General features: G+C 47.5%; 2 protein-coding genes across 2 annotated transcripts; both read left to right on the top strand.

Moving 5' to 3' along the window:
- Positions 1-7,493: 7,493 nt before the first annotated feature.
- On the top strand, positions 7,494-8,467 carry C1H19orf84 (chromosome 1 C19orf84 homolog). The gene is made up of 2 exons (XM_036176932.1): positions 7,494-7,528; positions 7,936-8,467. The coding sequence occupies exons 1-2, from the start codon at positions 7,494-7,496 to the stop codon at positions 8,465-8,467; spliced, it is 567 nt and encodes a 188-aa protein (XP_036032825.1).
- A 1,012-nt stretch (positions 8,468-9,479) lies between these two features.
- Positions 9,480-16,303, top strand: Lim2 (lens intrinsic membrane protein 2). Its single transcript, XM_036166559.1, has 5 exons — positions 9,480-9,531; positions 9,898-10,078; positions 13,661-13,810; positions 15,644-15,778; positions 15,976-16,303. The coding sequence occupies exons 2-5, from the start codon at positions 9,904-9,906 to the stop codon at positions 16,035-16,037; spliced, it is 522 nt and encodes a 173-aa protein (XP_036022452.1). The 5' UTR covers positions 9,480-9,531; positions 9,898-9,903; the 3' UTR covers positions 16,038-16,303.
- Positions 16,304-17,084: the final 781 nt, after the last annotated feature.

Below are 17,084 nucleotides of genomic sequence, written 5' to 3'. Positions count from 1 at the left end.
GCTTTTTCCCAACTAGCTCTACAATTTAAATTAATCTGTTTTTTATTGGCCTATGTTCTATTACATGGCTCAGTTACCTCTGCTCTGTACTGCATGTCCGACTTCTATGGCTGCTGTCTCTTGAGTTCTTTCTCTGCCCTGAAGTCCCGCCTATTCTCTCCTGCCTAGCTATTGGCCATTCAGCTCTTTATTGCACCAATCACAGTGACACATCTGCACAGAGTGTAAACAAATACTCTGCAAAAGGCAGGAGCCTGGAGGCAGGAGCCATGGAGGGGTGCTGCTTACTAACTGGGAATAGCATGGGTTTTGAAACCTTAAGCTCACCTCCAGTGATATACTTCCTCCAACAAGGCCATAATCCAGCCTCAGTGAGCTCTGGGCTTGATTGGGAGACCCTATTCCTTAGTTACTCTTCTATTGCTGTGAAGCATGAGGCAGAGAGCTAAACCAGAATGGCATGGACTTTTGAGATGTCAAAGCCTGCCTCCAGTGATGTAGATCCTCCTATAATGCCACAGGTCCTGCAACAAGACCACACCGCCGAATGCTTCCCAAATAGTTTCACCAACTTGGAGCCAAGTGTTCAAACCTACAAGTCAATGGGAAACATTCTCATTCCAACACCACACTCTGACTCATGGATTAAGGTAGAAGAGTGGCATCGCACTCCATATGAACACACACATATATGTACATACATTCACAGATGTGCACCCACACACATACAAACACACACATAAAAATGGGGGAGGGGATTCAGATAGACCCTGGAATGGGTAAGCTTGGCAAGTTGTTGGGTGGACACTGGAGAGCCCTCCAGAGAAAGCAAGATGGGTGTCCACAAATAACATAAAGGATGGTAGACCCTAGTATAGTCTGCTTCAACTCTGAAGCTACCCTTGGATGTTCTTTGGCCTTGGAGTTGTTCATAAGCCTGTATTGCCAAAACAACAGACTTGGGCAGAGGTCAGTTATTTCAAATACATGCGTTAAGGTTGTGACTTCTGCAATAATGGCTTAGGACTTGACGGGGAGGAGTTGTTACCCAGGGCTCTCAGGGACCAGCAGTGTTGTGTTAATGGGTGTAGGTGGGGAAGAACACCAGGATGGGAGTCAGAAGAGCCATCTTGAACTTGAGGGATCCCTTGGCCAGGATCCCTCTTCAACCAGGCTATTAGAGACCATTACCTTCAAGATATGTAAGCACAAGAAAGCTTTATTTTGCTAATGGCTGATCTAAGCCTGTTCTGTTAAAACTCTTTTCTGGGCCAGTTAGATAGCTTAGCAGGTTAGGATCTTGCCACCAGGCTCAGAGGCCTGGGTTCAGTCCTCAGGATCCACCTGGTTGGGAAGACAGAGCTGACTCCCCCAAGCTGTCCTCTGACCTTCAGACACACAATGTAGTTTCTAAAAAGACTTTTTCTCACCTTTTATCAGGCCTTTTACTCGCCAATGACTTGTTTTGAGTTTCTTTTTGTTTGCTTGTTTGCTTTTATAGATAGGGCCTCCTTCTCTAGGTAGCCTTATCTGGCCTGCAACTCACTAGGTAGACCAGGCTGGCCTTGACCCATGGAGGTCTTCCTGCTTCTGCCTCCCCAGTGCTGGAATTAATAGCTTGTGCTACCATGCCTGGCTGGGTTTTTTTTTTTTTTTTCTCTTCTTTTATATACTGTCTGGCTTCAGGCTACATATGTAGCACAGGATAACCCAGAAGCTCCGACTCTCCTGTTCCCAGCTCCCAAATGCTGGGTCACAGGCATGTGCCATGCCACTACGTCTGGTTTATGAAGTGCTGGAAATGGAACCCAGGGCCTTGTGCATATTAAACAAGCTCTCTACTGGCTGAGCCACATCCGAAGCCCTATCAGTCAGTTCTGATTTTTTAAGACTCAGATGGGGGCTGGTAAGGGCTTAACAGTTAAAGGAACCTGCTGCCAAGCTGATGACCTGAGTTCTATACCTGGGACCCAAATGATGGAAAGAGAATTAACTGAGATGCAGTGAACAACCACAAAAGAATGGTACTCCACAATTTGTCCAGTCCTACATCATAGATAGATAGCTTCTTGATGTGTGTGTGTGGTGGGGGTGGTCAGAGCTTAGGTGAGTCCTGGTGGGGGGCTGGGGGCGGCGTATCTCTGTGAGCGTGAGCCCAGGCTGTTCTATATGGCAAGTTCCAGGCCCATTAGGGTTACCATAGTGAGAACCCGTCTCAGAACAAAACAAAATTTTCAATCCACAGAATAAACGGATGAATGAACACATCCCAGCCTAGTCTTACATCTTGACTTCAAATTCACTATCACCTTCCCTCCCCCCAACACAGGTTCATCCCGGTACCTTGCCAGGTGTTGAACCTCCCAACACGTGGCAGAACAGTTAGAAATAACTGTTTACCATTTATAAGTTACACAGTTTGTGACGTGTCTCATTCCTGTCCCACTCTGAAGAGAACTGAAGAGAAAAATGCGGTCTAGGGGAACAGAGGTGAAGTGGCCCCAGTGAAGGCTCCCACAGCTGCGCTGACGGCCTCCGCCTCTAGAGGGCAGCGCAGCATATGTAGCTTTGTCTCCACATACTGTGGGCAACATCCTTCCACACTCTCTCCTAAGGGCAGCCCTCCAGAAGATACTTTCTCCTGCCACTGCTCACTGGACCCTAGCTTACCATCCCACCATCTCCCCAAGATGCCCTGACACAAAATCTTAGTGGCAGCTTTGACTTTTCCTATATCAAGCAATCCTGAACATTCTTCATCCTGAATGTCAGATGATGCGAGCAGCTTCCCATCTACTACCATCCCAATTACTGCTGACCTGACATTCTGTCATCTGAGCTGCTCTCAAGTGTGTGTGTGTGTGTGTGTGTGTGTGTGTGTGTGTGTGTGCGCGCGCGCCATGTACTTCAAAACACATGATAACACTCTGGGAAGACAGCTCTGTTAGTATCCTGAGTTTGATCTCCAGAACTCAGGTTAAGAGACAAATAAAACACCTTCAAGATGGTTAGTGGGTAATAAAGGCACATCCTGTCAAGCCACCTGAGTTCGATCCCCAGGACCCACCCGGTGGATGGTGAAGAGCCAACTCCCACAAGTAGTTGCCCTCTGATGTTCAGTCTCCATTATAAATGCACACACATATAAACATGTAAAAATGCTTTTACATACTTACACACACACACACACACACACACACACACACATGTGGATAAATAAATAAACAAATAAATTCTAAAAGAATTTAAAAGTCAGGCATGGTGGAATCACTTGTAATCACAGTGCTGGGGAGATCAAGACAGGTGGATTCCTAAGGGCTGATGGCAAAATGCCCACCTGACCAGTGAAAAACCTGTCTCAAAAAAATGTATGGTGCTGGAAGGATGGCACCCGAGGCTGCCCTTTCCCCTCCATACATATGTGTATGATATACCTGCACAAAGATAAAAAATATAGACACCCATATCCAGAAGAAGCAGCAAGCAGCATACTGAGTCCTGTCTACACTGTTGCTTCCTAACAAGGTAAGAATTTTAAAGCTGGGAGAAATTAACTTGGCCGAGGGTCCCCAACTCTGCAGAGCAGTGAGAGGCAAGACTTCACTTCAGCTTGAAGGCTAGAGGTCACACCCATGACTGACAAGTCCCCAGGGCTTCCTTCTCTGCTGATTTCTAAACTGCTGTGACCCTCACAATGACTTTGAGGTAGTCTCCTAACCAATTGCATTGCCTCTTCTTGCAGGGACAGAACAAAAAGTCCCTGGAGTTTGCTGCAAACTCCAGAACTTACCTAATGGCTTACTTACCCAGATAAGAACTGCGTGCAACACACTTCCTAGGTACAAGGAGGCACCACCTATGCAGGGCCAGAGCCAAGGGAAGGACGCTGTTCCTAAAAGGCCAGGTATATAGGCAGCCAAAACGGAGAATTTCCCCTATTCCCAGTGAGCTAAGCCTGGAAAGTAGTAATAAAAGAATAGGCTAGGAGAAATCCCATCACTCTGGAAGTGGGCACACATAAGGGCTCTAAAAGCCTTTATAGCTTGCTCAAGGCCACACACTAGTTAAGGAGCAGAGCAAGAAACAAAAGAGGGGCTGGGAAATAGTCATTGGTAGAGTGACTGTCTAACTTGTACCAGGTCCTGTATTCAGCCTTTAACACTGGGAAGACAAACAAACAAACAAAAACCTTGTGTCATCCTTGATTTGGGGGGACCCACTCCAGCAGTCCAATAGGTTGTCCTGCTTGTCAAACACTTCTCAACTTAGCCTTCAGCTTCCAAGTTCACTACACAACAAACTCTCCAACCACAGGCAAGGTCTCTTCTCAAAGCATCAGTCAAATTATGTCACACAAGAGCTTAAAATCGCTCAAAGTGTTTATTATTAGGATAGGGTCTACCTCCGTAGCCCATGGAGACCTGGAACTTGCCTGGGTTGATCCCAACCCTCCTGTATCTGCTTGCCTCCCCAGGGCTAGGGTTACAGGTGTATATCAGCAGCCCAAGCCCTCCCATTCTCTTACAATGAAATGGGGCTCATGGATACAGCTCAGTAGTAGGGCTTGACTGGCATGCCAGAAGCCCTGGATTCCATACAAATAGTGCTTTTTAAAAGAGGGAAGGAAGGAAGGAAGGGAGGGAGAGAGGAGAGGGGGAAGAAGAAAGGGAGGGAGGGGAGGAGGGAGGGAAGGATGGAGGGAGGAAGGAGAGGAAGAGAGGGAGAGAGGAGAGGGGGAAGAAGAAAGGGAGGGAGGAAAAGAGGGAGGGAGGGGAGGAGGGAGGGAAGGATGGAGGGAGGAAGGAGAGGAAGAGAGGGAGGGAAGGAGGAAGGAAGGGAGGGAGGGAGGGAGGGAGGGAGGGAGGGAGAGAGGGAGGGAGGATGAACTATTTACTATAATGCCAGCACTGGGAAGCCAGAGACAGAAGGATCAGGAGTTCAAGGTCTTCATCAGCTACATAACTAAGCTAATGAGACTCTGGAAAGAGAGGAGAAGGGAGGAGAGAGGAGTGGGGAGAAGAAGGGGGGGTTAGGAGTGTGGCCAGTGGAAGAATGGAAGGGTACTTGCTGAGCATGTGAGCTTTGGAACTAGAGAAATGGCTTAGCAATTAAGAACACTTGCTGTTTTTGCAGAGGACCAGGGTTCAGTTCCTGGTGCCCACATGGTGTCCCACAACCATCTGCAACTCCAGTTCCAGGGGGATCTGTTGCCATCTTCGGACTTTCTCAGACACTTCATGCATGTGGTGCAGACATATGTATGCAAAATACCCATTCTCATAAAATAATAGTAAAATAAAAAAGACATCTTAGGTTTTGTTTCCAGCATTACAAAAACAATTTTGAGAAAAAAAAAAAAAGGAAATCAAAGGTTCAAAATCTTAGGCTGGGGATGTTGGTAGTCAGCAGACTGCTGGCTTTGAGTGCACAATGCTTTGGGTTCAACCCAGCAGCACAAGAAACATGTGGTGACACATGTCTGTAATTCCAACACCGGAGGTGGAAGGAATAGGAGCAGAAATTCAAAGCCATCTTCAGCTACACAGTCAGCATAAGACCACCCTTAGCTACATGAAGACTAGCAAAAAAATTAAATAATTTAATTACATTGAAAAAAGAGAAAATCCAGACTTTTCCTTCCTCATTCCCGTGCTTGAGGTGACCAGAGTCCTACTCTGCTTTGTCGACTAGACCAGTTAACCTCCAGGTCTTCTGGAACCTTCCTATGATACCCTTCCCTAAGCACCTATTCCAAAGGCCCTCTTTGCCCTGATTTAATATCTTCAGAGACTCTGGTTGGTTGAGTTTTGTTTTGTTTTTGAAACAGCGTCTTACGTAGTGCAAAATGTCCTGGAATTCCCTATGTAGGTGAGGATGACCTTGAACTCCTGATCCTCTACCTCCACCAACTTTCAATAAATATGCCTTAAAGAAATGGACAGAAGGGCAGTGGCTTCTTGTTTTTTTTTAAAGATTTATTTACTATTTATTATGTATACAGTGTTCTGTCTGCATGTATCCCTGCAGGCCAGAAGAGGGCACCAGATCTCATTACAGATGGTTGTGAGGCACCATGTGGTTGCTGGGAATTGAACTCAGGATCTTTGGAAGAACAAGCAGTGCTCTTAACCTCTGAGCCATCTCTCCAGCCCAAGGGCAGTGGCTTCTTAACAAACTGCTGGGACAATCAGCAGATCTCAATGTTTCCAGCTAAGGGGCTGGAGAGATTACTTGATACTGGTTAAGAATGTCTGTTGCTTTACAGAGGATCTGTGTTCAGTTTTCCCAGCTTAACAACCACCAGTAACTCCAGCTCCAGGAAATCCACACCACTCCCCTTTTCTGACCTCAGCATGAACTGTGCTTATACACATACACACATGCACACACTTAATTAAAATAAGGATAAATATCTAATGGCAGTGGGATGGCTAATGTTATGTTGATGGCTAAAAGTTTAAAAATTACTGTGCTTAAGAGAACTGTAAATTGTGCTTTAGACCTCCAAATATTAAGGGTTAAGGGTTGTTTTAAAATTACCTGGTCTTGTACAATTTTAACAAAACGGTTGTTTATGCAAGAAACTAGGTCATAAGGTTGATTGCTGCTTTTGTTTCTGTAAACAAAAGCTTGTTTTGCTTCAGACAACCTTGAGCTTGCCTGTAATCAGAATGTACTTTATGTTCCTTGACATTATAAACCCCTGACTCATGTGGCAGGCTGTATTTGGGAATCCCAAGTCCTGGGTGTAGACCTAGCACCAGTATCTGAATAAAAGCTTCTAGCCTCTTCTTTGTTTAAAATTTCTTAATGGCCAGACTGGTGAATCTCTGAATTACCTTAGACCCATAATAGCACCTAAGACAGTGTTTACAGCTTTGCACACATACTGTCAAGAGATGTCACAGAAGTCTCACCAGAACCAATAACATTAGCCCCATTCTAAAACGTGGAAACCGAAGCAAAGAGGCTAGGCAAACTTTGGTCACATGTAACAGAATCCAACCCCAGGATGCCTAAGTTTACCATGACCTAGGGTCCTCAGTCTAAAAACCACAGCAATTCTTAATAACAGCTTGAAGGCAACTGTATAAATACAAAGGGAGACGTGTGGGTCTAGGCCTGGTTCCCTTGGGTCTGTGGGAGGAGGCTGGGTCTGAACCCGTGGATCTAAGTGAAGAGGGTGAGGATCTGGGGGAAGAGGGCTGGAGCCTGGACCCTTGAGTCTGAGGAAGGAGGCCTGTGGTCTAGACCCATAGGTTCAAGCAAGAGTTGGGAGTTGGAGAGCTAGGTTCTGGCTCTAAATCTAAATGAGTGACAGTTCTATCTAGGTGGGAGGATATTCTAGGCTGCCCAATGGCAGCTCCTTGCATCCCGCTAGCCCCGCCCCAGAGCTGCATGCTTCTATGGGCCTTGCCGTTTCTTCTTTTACCCCTCCCCTTCCGGTTAAAGCCCCAGAAGGATCTAGAGAAGATTTCAGATGCGTTGAGAAGATGGAAGAGCGAAAAGATAAGGCTTCGTGCGATGGGTGAGTGAGATAAAAACCTTCCAGGAAGAGCCTCGTGAAGAGGAGAGGAGAGAGAATATTAGAGCCAGGAGTGTCTTGAACTGAAAGTGCCATTTAAGAACCAAATAGACAGACGCAGGAATTATGACTAGGAACTCTCTGGAGGATTTTGGTGGCCAACTGTTGAGCAAGATACTTCCAGATATGGAAGCAAAAGGAACAGAAGTTCAAGGTCATCCTCGGCTACAGAGCAGAGTATGAGACTAGCCTGGCTACATGAGACCTTGTCTCAAAATGAATAAGTAAATTAATTACAAAGCTAAGCCTTAGGCACTTACAGCTGGGAATTGGAACTGAGGTGTTGGGTACAGGGACTGTGCAAAGGTACCAGGTAGTTGATGCACTGACCGGCCTTCTTATCTTCCTAGGGACAACCTTTCTCTGCCGGTAGCTGGGACTGAGGCATGGCCTGCTTCAGCCACTCCAGCCTTGGCACCCTCACTTCTGAGCACCCTAGACCCAGCCCACCTGGGGCTCCCCGAGCAACTGGCTTCTGTCACTGTTCCCATCCGCCTGGACACTCTGTCCTACCTCCTACATAGTGCCCTACTGGGGACCTACAACTTCCAACAGTCCTTACCCCCTTGCTCCTGCGCTGCCCAGCCATGCCACATGTCACCAGACACAGTCAGGAGGCCTCCCAGGAGATGGGACCAGGCCCGTGGGGGCTGTGAGATTGAGCGCAGGCCTTCCCGGGGCAGGGGTTGGGGCCGGGGCCAGTCACGGTGGAGCCCTGGGAGAGCCAAAGAGCAGGAGAGGAGCATGGCACGAGGCCCTGGGGCTGGCCCCAAGACCCAACCAGCGACACCACCATCCCAGGAGGGGCAGAAGGAAGCTGCAGGACTGGAGCCACCCCTGCCTCCAGCACCTTTGTCTGAAGACTGGGAGACAGACTACTAGGACCCTGAAGAGCACCCAGTACTTGGCCGCCCAGGGGGTCCCAGAGCTTACAGTGTTCTTAATCCTTCAGAGGTACTCTCAAGAAATATCATCTCTACAGCCTCCCCAGTCTCCAAACCACAGCCTCTGAAGGCCTCTTGCAGATCACCTTGTAATGCCTAAACCTGACTTAGCAACCCAACCCCAGCTACTATCCCTGCTTATTCTCAAGCCCCCAGGCTGCTCCAACCCCATTTCCAGACCAAATCATCACCCCAAAGCCCTTCCTCTCTCCATTCCACAGTCAGCCCATTTCCCCACCCTTCCCCACACCCCTCTTGGCCTTCAGTCCTGACCCATGTTCACTCCTAGTTGGTTTGTTTGCTGTTTTTCAGTGCTGGCCTCCCGAATGGCAGTCAAACGCTGAACTAAGCTGCAGTCCTCTTTTATTTTATCTTGAGAAAGGATTTCAAGTGTCCAAGCTGGCCTTGAACTTGCGATCCTCCTATCTCAGCCTTCCAAGTCCCCTCTTCCTGGTCCTCATTTCGTAGTCTCCTCATTTCATACCACCTTCATACTCACCTTCATGTTACAGCCCCAGCCCCAGCCGTGTCCCAGCACAACTCTGACAAGTCCTTCATCCTACCCCACAAGGAACCCCTTGACTTGACATGTCCAGACACCTGTATCCACCCCACCATTGCTGTCCCCTGTCTCTCGGGCTGGGAAGTCCAAGTTGAACAATAAAAGGTCTCTGCTCTAGCTATCCCTTTTGTGTGGGCCATGCTTCCTGCGAGGCTCAGGTTCCCCAGAGTGGGGACTGGAAGTAAAGCCTATGAGATGGGGAGCGTCACAGACAGAGGCTGATGGGGCCCCTTGTCCCCTGTTTCAGCAAATTCCATTGAGGCCTCTGCTGCCACTGTGTTTTTGCCTGCTGGAAGCTGCTGGGCCATGCAGCCATTGTGTGGGGAGGCTTAAGGGATTTGGGGGAACCACGAGGCAGAGACACCAGCAACCTGGCTCGGCTCAGTCTCCACAGAGGGGCTACGGCAGAACGAGGGCTCAGAACAGACTCCGCCACTCAGGTAGGTGAGAGAATGAGACCTGCAGCCCTTACCTGACAAGTCCAGGCTCTCAGGTCCTTCTCTCCTGGGGACTGGAATCTCTGCTCCAGTCCTTCCTCTCCAAGAGCCAAGAATTGAGGCTCATGAACATCTTCCTATCGGGAATAAAGAACCCAGATTCCCAGCCTTCTTCCCTCAGGCTGAGGGGTCCAGGCACCTGCCCTCCTCCCTCAGACCCAGGAGTCCAGTCTCCACCCCTCTTTCCCTTCCTTAGCCCCATAGGTCCATTCCCCAGCCTTTCTCTCAAACCCAGGGGTCCAAACCCCCCACCCTCCCCTCTGAGGCCCAGGATACCCACTCATAACCTCAGCTCTCCCCTCTCCACAGATCACCATGTACAGCTTCATGGGTGGCGGCCTCTTCTGTGCCTGGGTGGGGACCATCCTGTTGGTGGTAGCCACAGCAACGGACCACTGGATGCAGTACCGGCTGTCGGGGTCTTTCGCACACCAGGGCCTGTGGCGTTACTGCCTGGGCAGTAAGTGCTTCCTGCAGACGGAGAGCATTGGTGAGCTTTGAGCCAGGGTTTGAGAGGTGCTGAAGTCTAGCCCTCCCCCAGAGCACAGCCTCACAGCCATCATTCCTGACATTCTAAGAGAAAGTATGGTGGCTTGGAGAGGCAGATGCACTGGCACTAGGGTCCTCAGCAGGAGGTGGAATAGACTTGGGATCTATGGTTGTTTTCTAGTTGCAGGGACAGGGTGTAAGGTTTAGTGGTTAGGTTAATGGGGTGGCATTTTCCCACACAAAATGGTGTTAGATGCAGCAATGAAACTGGGGTTCTCAGAATAAATAGTATGTTACAAATATCTGCTATGAGCTGGGTATGGAGCATATGCATATAATCTTAGCATTTGAGATGTGGCGACAGGAGGATTGTGAGTTTTAGGCTACATAGTCTGACCCTGTCTCAAGAAACAACAAACAAATGCCATGAGCCAATAAACAGTGTGGGACAGGGACCACAAGAGGCTGTTGACGACCTCATGCCAGATGAAAGATGTTTTGCTATCTACTGTGTACCAGGCCACGTACCTATAGATGGATGGATACATGAATGGATGCATAGGTGATTGGCTGACTGACTGACGATTGATTATTGATTGATTGATATATAGGATGTAGAGATGATGGGTAGACAGGTGAATGGACAAAGAATAGATAGATAGATAGATAGATAGATAGATAGATAGATAGATAGATAGGAAGGAAGGAAGGAAGGAAGGAAGGAAGGAAGGAAGGAAGGAAGGAAGGAAAGAATGATAGAGTGGATGGATGGATGGATGGATGGATGGATAGGATAGGATAGAAGTATGATGGATAAAGTTCATGAGTTCCTTTGAGCTTGGTTACCCATCATGTTCTTGACCCCCCCTTGCTCACGTAACCCCTCTTCCCTCTCTTCAACTGGACTCTCAGAGCATGGTTGTGGATCTCTGCATCTGCTTCTATGAGTTACTGGATGAAGGTTCTATGATGACAGAGTATACACCAATCTGCTTACCAGGGTAGGCCAGTTCAGGCATCCTCACCACTGTTGCTAATAATCTAATCTGGGGTCATCTTTGTGGATTCCTGGGAATTTCCCTAGCACCATGTTTCCCCCTTACCCCATAATGTCTCCTTCTATCAAGATATCTGTTTCATTGCTCTCCCACTCCACTGTGGAACCTACATGGGACTGGACTAGACCCTCTGCATACAGGAGACAGTTGTGTAGCTGGGACTGTTTTGAGAAGCCCCTGGCAGTGTGATCAGTTTCTATTCCTGGTGTATGAGCCAGCTTTCTGGATCCCATTACCTATGGTAGGAAACCTTGCTCACCCCTGATAAATTGGGGAGGGGCTTGGTTCTGCCTCAAATAAATGTACCAGGCTTAGCTGTCCCCCCATGGGAGAATTTACCCTGCTGGAGGAGGGGATGAGGGATGGGAGGGAAGGTGGGGGGGCAGGAGGGGGATTAGAGGGGAAATCTGTGGTTGGTATGTAAAATGAATTAAAAAAGAAAAAAAAACAAAAGGTAAACAAAAAATATGATGGATAGACAGGATATGGATGGATATGATGGAAAGGGTGGATAAATGTATAAGTAATGTAGAAAATGATGGATAGAATAGATAAATGGATAAATAGGAAGGATAGGACAAGATAGATGATAGATAGGGTAGGGTGAGTGGATGGATAGATAAGTAGGAAGTATCTTAGATACTCTTCTATTGCCAAGACAAAACACCATGACCAAGGAAACTTATAGAAGAGAGTTTACTGGGGCTTAGAGTTTCAATGTGTTAGAGTCTGTGACCATCATAATGGGGAGCATGGCAGCAGCCAGGCAGGCATGATGCTGCAGCAGTAGCTGAGAGATCACCTCTTAATCTACAAGCAGGAGGGAGGGAGGGAAAGAGAGTGGGGGAGGGAGAGAGAGAGACTAAGCCTGGCTTGGACTTAGAAACTTCAAAGTACATTCCTAGTGACACACCTCCTCCCAACAGGCCACATCTCCCAATCCTTCCCAAACAGTTCCACCAACTGGGGACCAAACATTGAAATATATGAGCCTATGGGGTTTATTCTCATTCAAATCACCAGAGGTAGGTAGACAGACAGGCCAGTAGACAGACAGGCAAGCAGGTCGGTTCTATAATTCCAGAACCAGGAGGCTGAGGCAAGAGGATTGCCTGTCATCCAAACAAACAAATAAAGGGTACATGAATCCTAACCCTGAAGCAACAGAGAGAGATGTATATCCCTGAGGCCCACCTTAGCCTGCTTGGTGAACTCCAAGCTAGTGAGCAACCTCATTTCAAAAACAAGGTGGACAATGCCTGAGGAACAACACCCAAGGTCAACCTTGGATCTCAATATGCTCATACACATATGCACCCACACAAACAGGTACAGACACAAGCATGTATGCAGTATGCACACACACACACACACACACACACACACACACACACACACACGATGAAAGAAGTATGACATGGAGAAGTGTATTACATAGTATACATAAGGTATGAATATATGATATTAATGAATCATGTGCTCTAGTCTACATAATATATTCTCTATAGCATGAGAAATTAGTAATATTTAATGTTTTGTTTCATATATCATACAATACAGTATATAAGCTGATATAATACATCATGTTATACTGCACAAGATTTTATACAGTATATTAATAATTACTGAGTTTTATTTCTGAAAATAACAAAAATAAGCTAAACCTCCTAAGTGCTTACCTAGCCCAAGCACTTTTCATAGGTCAGCCTCCTTCCATATCCCAGGAGTGCCGGCAGGCAGTTGAGTTGTCTGTAAGGATTGGACAGAGGCAGATATGGTGGTACACACCTGCAATTCAAGAACTCAGGAGACCCAGGAGGACCCACACTTCCAGGACAGCCTGGACTATGTAATAAGAGCCTGTCTCAAAAACAGAGCAAAATGTGGTATCTCAAGCCTATAATTCCAGCACGTGGAAGGTAGAGACAGGAGAGTCAGGAATCCAAGGTCAACCTTAGCTACATCATGACTTCAAGAACAAGAGTGGGCTATAAGAGACTGGGTCTCAAAACTTGTTACTAAACACCTATCATGTGCCAGATAGGTGTCGGGGGCCAGGGATGTAACAGAGAATAAAGTTGCCAGCCCTGGTCTTTTCAGACACTACAAATATAGTTAAAGCAAAAGAACAGGACTTTTTGGATACAGGAAAGTATAATGGATGGAATGGAAAGGATCAGAAGATAGAGATTATGGTCAAGAGTATATGGGGAAACATTCACTCAATAAACATTTCACAAGACCTATGTATAAGCCACACTTAATGCTGTGGATGTTCACAGCAAGAACCAAGCCAGTCCCTTCCTCGAGGAGAAGTCACACTGGAGACAGAACCCGGAGCAGAGTGTGATGGTAGTGCCCACGATCAGAACAACACTCTCCAGAAGAGGTCTTAAGAGTGGGGCCTTGGAGGATGAGTATGCTATGTCAAAAGAGGGAAGAGCTGAGTCAGATACATGGAGAAAAACAAGGCACAGTGATCCCAGAGGTAGTGGCCCAGGAGTGACTGTGATGTGTCCCCACAGCATATTGGAATGCCACCCGGGCTTTCATGATCCTGTCTGCCCTGTGTGCCACCTCGGGCATCATCATGGGTGTCCTAGCCTTTGCACAGCAGTCCACCTTCACCCGCCTCTCCAGGCCCTTCTCTGCCGGCATCATGTTTTTTGCCTCCAGTGAGTGAGCCCACCCTTCCTTCCCCACCCAAATTTTCCAGCTTCTCAGCCCCAGTCCAACACCCACTTCCTGTCACTTTCCACTCTGTTCCCTCGCTCATCCCTAGACCCAGCTGCACTGACTTTTCTTTCTTCTTTGCTTTTAATTCTGCTTTTTAATTAGAGGCAATCACTTCCTCCCTCCCTTCTTTCCTTTCTCTCTTTTATCCTGGTCATGAGAATAAAATCTCAGGAACTTACACACACTAGAAAGACATTCTACCACTCTTAGCTTCTTGCTGGAGAATTCTAGGCAGAGACTACCACTGAATACCACCCAGCCCCTCACTGGGTGAGGGTACAATAGGTACGATAGGCAGGCACTCTACCACTGAGTCACACTCTTAGTCCCTCACTAAGGATTCTAGTCAGGGATTCTAATACTAACTAACACCCCACAGAACTTTAAAAATATTTACACTTAAGTGACAGTCCTTATAGACATTCAGCACAGACACATAAGGTGAATCCTGTCAGAATTTTATTTCACAGGGGATGAATAGTGCATTAGTGGCACTTCTCATTGCTATGACCAAATACTTAAGAAGAAACAACTTAATGAAGATAAGAAGGTATGTTTGGCTCTCAGTTTGAGGGCACAGGCCATCATGGCAACAAAATCATGATGGCAGAAGCACGAGGCAGCTGGTCATATTACATCCACAGTTAGGAAACAGAGATGGCAGCTGGTAGTCAGCTCACTTTCTTATTCTTTACTCTGTCCAGGCCCCCAGCCCATGAGATACTGTTGTCCACATTCAGGGTGTATATTCCACCTTAACGAAAATGCTCTGGAGGGGCTGGCAAACTGAGTCCATGTCCCCATAAACTCAGAGAAAGAGAGAACAGACTCCTACAGATTGTTCTCTGACCTCCTTACAAGCACTGTGGTGCACACACACATAAATGAAATAACTTATCTCTGTGTGTGTGTGTGTGTGTCTGTCTGTCTGTCCTAGGTGATTCTAAATCCAATAGAGCTGGCACTGAAGACCAACCATCACAGATGGACTCACTGTCCATGACTTTGTCTAACCTCCAGCTTCCCCTGTCCCAGAGGCAGTGCTCTCAGGCTCAGGGTCTTAATAACCTTCTGTCTTAGTCATTGCTGTGAAGAGACACCATGACCACAGCAACTGTTATAAAGGAAAACATTTAATTGGGGATGCCTTACAGTTTTAGAGATTTAGTTCATCATCTTCATGGTAGGGAGAACGTTGGCATTCACTGTCCTGGAGAAGTATCTGAGAGTTACATACTGATCCACTGGCCAAGAGAGAAACAGTCTGGGCTTGGACCGGGCTTTTGAAACCTCAAAGCCCACCCCCAGTGACACATTTCCTCCAGCAAGACCAAACCCCCCAATCCTTCTAATCCTTTCAAATAGTGCCACTTCCTGAAGACTAAGTGTTAAAAAATATGAGCCTATGGGGCCATTCTTATTCAAACCACCACAGCCTCCAGTCCCCTGGTGGACATTTCTGATGGGCACCCTAAGCCACCTGTTATTTCATACAAACTCGAGTGTGATCCAAGGAGCTCTTTAGAGTAATTAAGACACTCTCTAACTCAGAACACTGCAAGGATTTAGTTCCCCTTCCAGAATCCAGGGAAAAGGAACTGTCAAATGCTTTACTGTGCTTCCTAGCCTTCTCCTCACCCAATCCCATCCCCCACTGAACCCACACCGAACCCATATCCCCTTCACTGTCACTACTGTCCCCATCAACCTCCCCTCTTCCTTATCTCCAGTTCTCTTATCCCATTTCATCTCACCCCATGCTCTCTCCCCAGCTCTTTTTGTGCTGTTGGCCTTGGCCATCTACACTGGCGTCACCGTCAGTTTCCTCGGCCGCCGCTTTGGGGACTGGCGCTTTTCATGGTCTTACATCCTGGGCTGGGTGGCCCTGCTCATGACCTTCTTTGCAGGTACTGAGGTAGAGGGGTGGGAAGGCTGGAATCTGGGGCAAGGCAAACACCTCAGAGGGTGAGTTGACAAGGTATCCTACACAGATCTAAGGGGACTGGGGGCTGGTCACCCTAAGAGAGGGAGGAAATGAGAAGTCTCTTGGGATGGAAAGGTAGGCCCAAAGGGTTTTGAGTATCAACGGATTCTGTCCACACAGGGATTTTCTACATGTGTGCCTACCGGATGCATGAGTGCCGGCGCCTATCCACACCACGCTGAGCCTTGCAGTAAATCTTGCAGCTGAAAGTTGCAATGAGGGCACTGAAGAAGAACAGGAGGACCCAGGAGCTGGAAATCCTAACTGCTGAGGGAATGAGGGGGCTCAGTCCTGGATTCTAGATAGGGGAGCCCCTGATCCCTCTGTCCTCTGTGGGTCAGGTGGGAGGGAGTTGAGATGTGAACCCCCACCTGCCCCAAGGGGTGGTAGAAAAATGGAAACTCTTTTAGAAAGACATTTTGGGATTTAATAAAAGTGATGTGAAACTACCAAAGTGTGTGTCCTCACAGGGCTGCTTTGGAGAGAATCGGGCTAGTGTGGTGGTCTGGGAACAGGTGTGTTCTGATATGGTGGTCTCTCTACTTCAGTTCTACAGGGATGAAAACAAGATAAATGGGTCCCTAACTCAGAAATAGCCATGGTTTAATGTCCAGAGATGGATATGTGGGATAATCAAATGAACAAATTGATCTATAAAAACCTAGCTTCCCTGTTCCCCACTCACTTAAGCTCCAGGCAATTCCTTATCTCTCCTTCCCTTCGTGAATGGCCTTCACCAGGGACAGCACAACTCTGTCCCCTCTCCATTTTATTTTATGCTTTTGGAAGGCAGGCTGGCCTCAAACTCCTGCCTCAGATCTCTTGGGTTCTGGGAAGACAGGCTTATGTCACCACCATATTAAGAGATGACATATACATTTGCGCTTCCCTGTAGAGAAGGTGTTGACCACTACCGGAGGACAGAGGCAGAAGACCCTGAATTGTCCCTTTGTTTCCATTCCCCAGACACCCTCATCTTGGTGATAAGACACCCATGCTGGAGGCCCACGCAGGTGGGGTGACTTCTCACTATATTTGTGAGATGAGGATGTTGGAAGGGCTTCCCCTCCTTAAACTTTTTTGGAATCCTGTCTGTCCTAGACAGAAGCTTAACTAGGAACGTGGACTCTCTCTTCCCACTAAGTCCTTCCTCCTGTGGAACTGGTATTTTGAGCCCACCACCCCTTAACTGTCGCAAACTTTAGTGCTAGAGTAGGAGCGAAGCGTAA

Source organism: Onychomys torridus, chromosome 1 (genome assembly GCF_903995425.1).
Source record: "Onychomys torridus chromosome 1, mOncTor1.1, whole genome shotgun sequence".
Lineage (NCBI taxonomy): Eukaryota > Metazoa > Chordata > Mammalia > Rodentia > Cricetidae > Onychomys > Onychomys torridus.
This window is presented reverse-complemented; position numbering and strand designations above follow the sequence as displayed.

What these genes read in the sequence shown, in the direction of transcription:
- Lim2 (XM_036166559.1), top strand. Translation starts at nt 9,904, where the DNA reads ATGTACAGCTTCATGGGTGGCGGCCTCTTCTGTGCCTGGGTGGGGACC. An exon ending in CCTGCAGACGGAGAGCATTG is followed by an intron (nt 10,079 to 13,660) that starts GTGAGCTTTGAG and finishes GTGTCCCCACAG; the next exon opens with CATATTGGAATGCCACCCGG. An exon ending in GCTCATGACCTTCTTTGCAG is followed by an intron (nt 15,779 to 15,975) that starts GTACTGAGGTAG and finishes CTGTCCACACAG; the next exon opens with GGATTTTCTACATGTGTGCC.
- C1H19orf84 (XM_036176932.1), top strand. Translation starts at nt 7,494, where the DNA reads ATGGAAGAGCGAAAAGATAAGGCTTCGTGCGATGG. An exon ending in GATAAGGCTTCGTGCGATGG is followed by an intron (nt 7,529 to 7,935) that starts GTGAGTGAGATA and finishes TTATCTTCCTAG; the next exon opens with GGACAACCTTTCTCTGCCGG.